This window comes from Cotesia glomerata, linkage group LG8 (assembly GCF_020080835.1).
Source record: "Cotesia glomerata isolate CgM1 linkage group LG8, MPM_Cglom_v2.3, whole genome shotgun sequence".
In the NCBI taxonomy this organism is placed as follows: Eukaryota; Metazoa; Arthropoda; class Insecta; order Hymenoptera; family Braconidae; genus Cotesia; species Cotesia glomerata.
Window position 1 is genome coordinate 14,261,328 of NC_058165.1, and position 6,274 is coordinate 14,267,601.

The 6,274-nt window shown below is 35.5% G+C and overlaps 1 protein-coding gene across 1 annotated transcript; it reads right to left on the reverse strand.

The window, feature by feature from the left end:
* Positions 1-4,225: 4,225 nt before the first annotated feature.
* Positions 4,226-6,274, reverse strand: LOC123270152. Its single transcript, XM_044736092.1, has 2 exons — positions 6,157-6,274; positions 4,226-6,036 (listed from the first exon to the last, which is right to left on the reverse strand). Exons 1-2 carry the CDS (start codon positions 6,272-6,274, stop codon positions 4,226-4,228), a joined length of 1,929 nt encoding a protein of 642 aa, XP_044592027.1.

The window sequence follows — 6,274 nt, forward strand, 5'->3', positions numbered from 1 at the left end:
CCAGCGAGACCGGCAGCCATACCATTAGCACAACTCCCAGCAAAACGACCTCTAGTGATACCGACAGCGAGACCTCTAGAAAAACTATCAGCGTGATCTCCAGCGAGACCGTCAGCAAGATTTCTAGCGTGACCTCCAGCGAGACCTTTAAAAAGACCGTCAGTGCGATCTCCAGCAAAATTACCAGTGAGACCGGGAGCAATTCCTTTACGCGATCTCCAGCGAAATCGCCAGCTTGTCACTGTTCACTTTTAATTCATTTCATTAAACATTTTAGTTACAACACGGTGTTTCAAATTCTCTTCTTTATTTATCTGAGCAGCACAGACTTGTATTTGTTTACAAGCACCTTCAGATCTGCAAACTAACCTGTTTTTTTTTTTGACATATTTTTTATATTTTCATTTTGGATTAGCAATCTAAATTTCATTTTTTATTCAAGCTGCTGTCTTCACTTAATAGCGATAAACAAAAAACAATTTATTTATTACGACCAATCAGAACGCTTGGCTACGCCTATCTTCTGTCTCTCTCTTTTAAAAAAACTAAATTCTCGGCCCTACTGATTACATTTTATTTCACTCTTCAACTCATTGTTGTTTGCTTTTAAAGTGAAACTCAGTTCTGGTAATGTCTTGTTTATATAAGTTTCAATATCTTTAATTTTATAACTCCCTGTTGGTATAGTTATTTCTTGAAATCTCTTGATTGTAATTCTCTTGGATCTTTTTGATGATACATAAAATTTATTAGCACTAACATCAATATTTGGTATTGAATTGAATGTCAGGAGCTTAACAAGTCCAAGTACATAATTTTTTGTTGGTGATAGCTCAATCGGTGGAAATTAATTTGCCTCCAATACGGAGGAGTTTCCGGATAGTGTCAAGGTGAATGACTCTACCATGACTGATGCTTATAGTCCTGAGTCACTTCAATTTATAGTTGTCCAGCCAGGAATTTTAAGCACAAATATCCACATATGATTGTATCAAAATCTTGATATCTTTTATGATTGTACTTTACGCTACCAACATCGAGATATTTCATCAAGTCTTGTAGGGGTTGTAAATTACCAAAACTGTCAAAGTAAATTACTTGATTATGATTCTTCTTGTATGCAACCCAGTGAGTTCGAGGTCCAAGTTTATCATCCAAATTTATTATTGCTGATTCATTTATCTTTGGTCCAGATTTTGGTAAATCATTTCTCATGAAAACTCCACGAAAATTTGGAATTTTAAGTAGCTTGGCATATTTTAATAAATCGATGTTAGTCAGTGCTCGATGTGGAAGCTCTACTGGTTTTTTGACTTCTTGCAACCAGCTCCCTCTGGGTATGGTTTCAGATAAAGTCCCATACCATTGCGGTAAGGTTTGAGGTATAATCCTCTACCTACAGCTATTTCCTTCATCTTCAAATTGTGACGTTTCTTTTCTACAAGTTGATTTTTAGCTGCACTGGCATCGTTCACAGCTTTTGCAACACCTGCAGCTCCACCTGTCAGAGCACCAATAGCTGATAACCCTGCGAACAGGGGAATCAAGAATGGAAGTACTCCTCCAATCTTTGACGGAACTGGTAGAATACGAGGCAATCGAACATTTTTCTTCCCACCAGCTTTCTTGACAACCTTGCGGGCACCTTCAAGGGCTGTTTTAACTGGATCTCCACCAGGTTGCATGGACTTTTTAGCTCTATCAACAATCTTTCTTAGAGCAACATCTTTCTTCTTGGAAGTCTTGCACTTGGTTGTCTTTCTTTTGGCTACCTTGCGTTTGGTCATCTTACGCTTTGTCGTTTTTCGCTTGGTTGTCTTTCGTTTAACAACTGTCTTACACTTCATTGTTTTTCTTTTAATTGTCTTAAGCTTGGTAATAGTTCAAAGCTGAAAGAAGAAAATATCAAAAAAGAAGAGGTTGAAAACCAGCACGTTGAAAAATCTTTATATGTTGATCCAGACGACTACAACAGTTTAATATCAGATGATGAAAGTTCATTTGACAATACAGCACATGCTATCACTCAGCTACCGCCATCAACAAGTACTCCAACTCGTAAAAATTCTCTTCTCACTAATTATTTACAACGTTTAAGTAAAAAACACAAAGAAAATGATATGAGATATGGTGTACGCAGAAAGCATGGTGAAATGTATATGGGTGATTCACCTATTTCATTTGCAAATGATACAATAAGTGTCAAAGAAAGAAATTATCCAATAACTCCTGGGTTGCTGGAATTATTATTTAGAAAATCACCAGATGATGCACTTATCACCCCAGATGATGAGAACAAGTACTTGGATATAATTCAACATATCAACACTCATAGGAAAAATTATGATCCAAATCGTACCATTTATGAAGACACAACAATCAAGTTCAATAAATATATTGCTGATTTTATCACCAAGTTCGGTAAAGGGTTACCAAAATACATGATTGCAAGAAAACAGAGATTACCAATGGACTATGTTTACTGGGATGATCCAAATGAACTAGTTGATCGTTTGCGACTACTGATGGCATCTCAAGCTGCTGGAAATCCAAGTCACACGAATGAAATTATGTCAATTATTGAAGAGCTTAGGGAGGCTGGGGTTATATATTAAAAGCTTCTAGAAAATTACATCATTCACACACCGACAGTCAAAGTGTTCACAACTATGAGTATCGATATATTTGGACGTCCACTGGACAATGACAAGTCAGTTCAACGAGGACCAGCTGGTAGAGGTTTTAATGTAACTTCTGATGGAAACTATAACATTGAGAATAAAAGGTTGTGCAATCTCGGTAATCCTTCAAATGAATATGATGCAGCAACAGTGCAATTTGTACTGAGACAGATAGCTGAACTGAATAAAAGCATAGACAGTGAACAGAAAGAGATTATTTCACATTAACACTCTGAAATAGTAACACTGACAGCTACTGTGATAAATTTGCAGACGGCTATTGAGGAAGTTAAAGCAGTACTTTCCTCTCACCGGAATACTATCAAATATCTCACTGAGAAACTCAATGAACGACAAAAAGGTAGTGATAGCTGAAGAGCTTCACAAACCAGCTCGTAGAAACTATAAACGTCGTCATGTTGATATCCGAGGTCTTGATGAGACTTGGCAAGCTGACTTGGTTGATATGATTCCATATGCAACAGTTAATAAAGGATACAAGTATCTGCTTACAATCATAGATATATTTTTAAAGTATGTCTGGGCAGTTCCAATTAAGTCTAAAAGTGGTGTAGATGTCACTAGTGCTATGAAGTCTGTACTCCAGCAAGGTCGTATCCCTACGAATCTCCATGTTGATCAGGGTAAAGAGTTTTACAACAAAGAATTCAAAGATCTGATGAAGCAGCACAAGATAAATATGTATTCAACATTCAGCAATCTCAAAGCATCCATATGTGAACGTTTCAATAGAACACTTAAGACTAAAATGTGGCGAGAGTTTACAGCTCGCGGCAGCTACAAGTGGACCGATATACTTGATGACTTGGTGAATACTTACAACAACACCAAACACAGTACCATCAAAATGAAACCTGCTGATGTTACCGCTGCTCAGGAAAAACAACTATTGGAAAATATATATCAACCACTGAAAACCAAATCGAAGCAGAAGCAGAAGTTCAAAGTTGGAGACAAAGTCCGAATCAGCAAGTACAAGCATGTTTTTGACAAAGGATGCACGCCAAACTGGACAAGAGAAATTTTCACAATCAAGTTGGTGCAGAATACGAATCCAACGACGTACAAGCTTGTGGACTATCAGGATCAACCAATCGAAGGTGGATTTTACAACGAAGAACTCAGCAAAGTCAAATATCGAGGTGTATATCTCGTTGAAAAAGTAATTAGAAAACGTGGAAATAAATACTATGTTAAATGGCTAGGTTTTGATACTAAACATAATAGTTGGATCAATAAATCTGATATGTAAAACACAAATTATATTTACATTGTTTTTATTTACAAAACCTTAATACATAAATTCTTAAAACTATATTTACATTGTTTTTTAATATTACAAATTTTTTTGTCTTTTATTATTATTTTCATCGTTATCTTCTACAAGTTTTCGTTTCTTAAAATCTAAAGAGCCTTTATAACCCCAAGGCAGAGTATCAGTGCTGGCTTCAATGAGTTGAAGTTTGTCGTCAGCCCAACTGAGAGCAAGTTTCTCTTGTTTTATTGTGTGTACTTGATGTTTTTTACTTTTTATCATATACTGCCTCTTTTCTTAACAATACATTTTCAAAAAGACATCTTTTAAAGTCATCAAACGTGATGGTCTTCAAAACCGATCCACCGATACCTTTTGCCCGTTTATTTATCCTGTCTTTTTCCTTCTCAGGATCGTGGATTTCGAAGGCATACAATTTGGCTCTGAGACCCACGAACTCGGACATGATTTTTCCATTGTTCTCATCCTTCATGAGTCCCAGAACCTTTTTATTGACAAGAGGCATGTTGAAGACATTGTTAGGCGGGTAATCGGAGGTATCAAACCGTGAGATATCACGTTTGATGTCTTCATAGATGTTGGGTACATTAAATTGGTAAATTAAACTGTCTGTGTCAGTGTACAATAATTTTGAATCGTTTTCATAATTTTTTATCACATAATTGTAGTGAAAGTCATAGATATAAGTTTTAGATAAATCTAATATACTAAATCCTACATATATTGGTTTGTTGAAGCAAACTCTTACTTGTTTTAGTTCAACTATAACCATATCTTCATCAAAAATAGTGAGATTATGAAAGTTTGGTCTGCACACTAGATCGGATACATTGTATCGACCTTGCCACTTTGTTCGAAGCCAAACTTCTTTGTATTTTCTTACATTTTCCATCGTCTTTCCAAAAACCGCATTATTCATTAATTTATAAAAATTTTTTTCAAACTCATTTTTTGCAAGTTTTCGACATTCAGTATTCTTATCAATATATGATTTGAGCCAGTCTGATTGCTCAAATTTCAAGACTCGATGTATTTTCTTAAGAACTAAACCTAAATCTAAACATTGTTTCAAATTCTTATAATGAATAACATAATTATTTTTATCATACAGAGTTGTTGTCAGTTTTTGTTGTTTGCTACCAGGTGGTATAAAATGTTCAGGGCATAACGGTAGATCTTTATGTAGATCATGTAGTTTCTCAGGATAGTGTAGATCTACTTCAAGGATGTAGCCTACACTTTCATCATCATTGAAAAACTGATCTACATCATCTACATTTTCAACCCATTCAAATTTACCCTTGGGTAAAGACATACTCATCCCAGCACCATATAAATTATTTACATCGTAATACATCACGTATGTTTCAGGGTTGTTTGAATCAAAATCTTTACCCATGTACCGGTTGTTAGCTTCAGCATGTCTATTAGCACACATCGATACCCCACCACGTACACCCTTTTCAATGAAAAGAAGCATCTCAGGATCAGTAAATAGTTCAAGTTCTACACCAGTATGCTTTAACATTGCCAAGTTCGAAAGGCCTGGTGCTGTATGAAAATGCAGAGCATCTAGATTGTATGTTTTAAAGCAACTACGTCTAAAGTTTTCAAAGACATCAGCCAAGAGAAGGACATCAGTCTTCAAGTATAAGTCCGAGTACTCTCCAAGCGTGTTAATATTAAATTCATTCCAAACTACTTGAGCAAAAGCATAATCATCATCAGAAATAGTTGAGTTTGTTAATTTTGAATAAAATGAATCCTGGTCAGGTAACTGTTTCTCATCTAGTCTGTCAATACTGTCAATGTACTCATACGGGAATACACCCTTACGTGTTGCTAATTTGAATTTGTCAGGGTCAAGGTAGTGTAGTCGCATAATCTGTTTGTCTTTGTCATCGAGGTATGAAGCTAATTTCTCTAAGCTGGAAGTCATGAATCTGAATGAATCAATAAATCTTAAAGAGACTGAAGTATTTTTAACTGATTTTGTGAAAGTAATGTAACGCTCTTTATTGATTGGTAACAATGAAATTTCACCTTCAAATACTGTAGCTAAGGATTTAATTATAAAGTGTGAGTTATAGCTGGATAAATTATGAAAGACAACTGGGATAATGGTAGATTTCTGATAATTAACATTGCATGATTTATGTGCAGCATCTCTATAATTACCTGTGAAGTGACAATGATCATAGACTTTATCTGAAGCAGAAGTGATTGGTTTTTCACAGATATGACACACAGTTGCCTGGTTGTGTCTATCTTGTTGCTCTTTCGTTAAGGGTTTCAT

Excerpts from the sequence above, each read along its gene's own strand:
- LOC123270152 (XM_044736092.1), bottom strand. The coding sequence starts at position 6,274 with ATGAAACCCTTAACGAAAGAGCAACAAGATAGACACAACCAGGCAACT. Across the intron at positions 6,037-6,156 it reads TGATCATTGTCACTTCACAG|CTACAGTATTTGAAGGTGAA; the intron begins GTAATTATAGAG and ends TTAAATCCTTAG.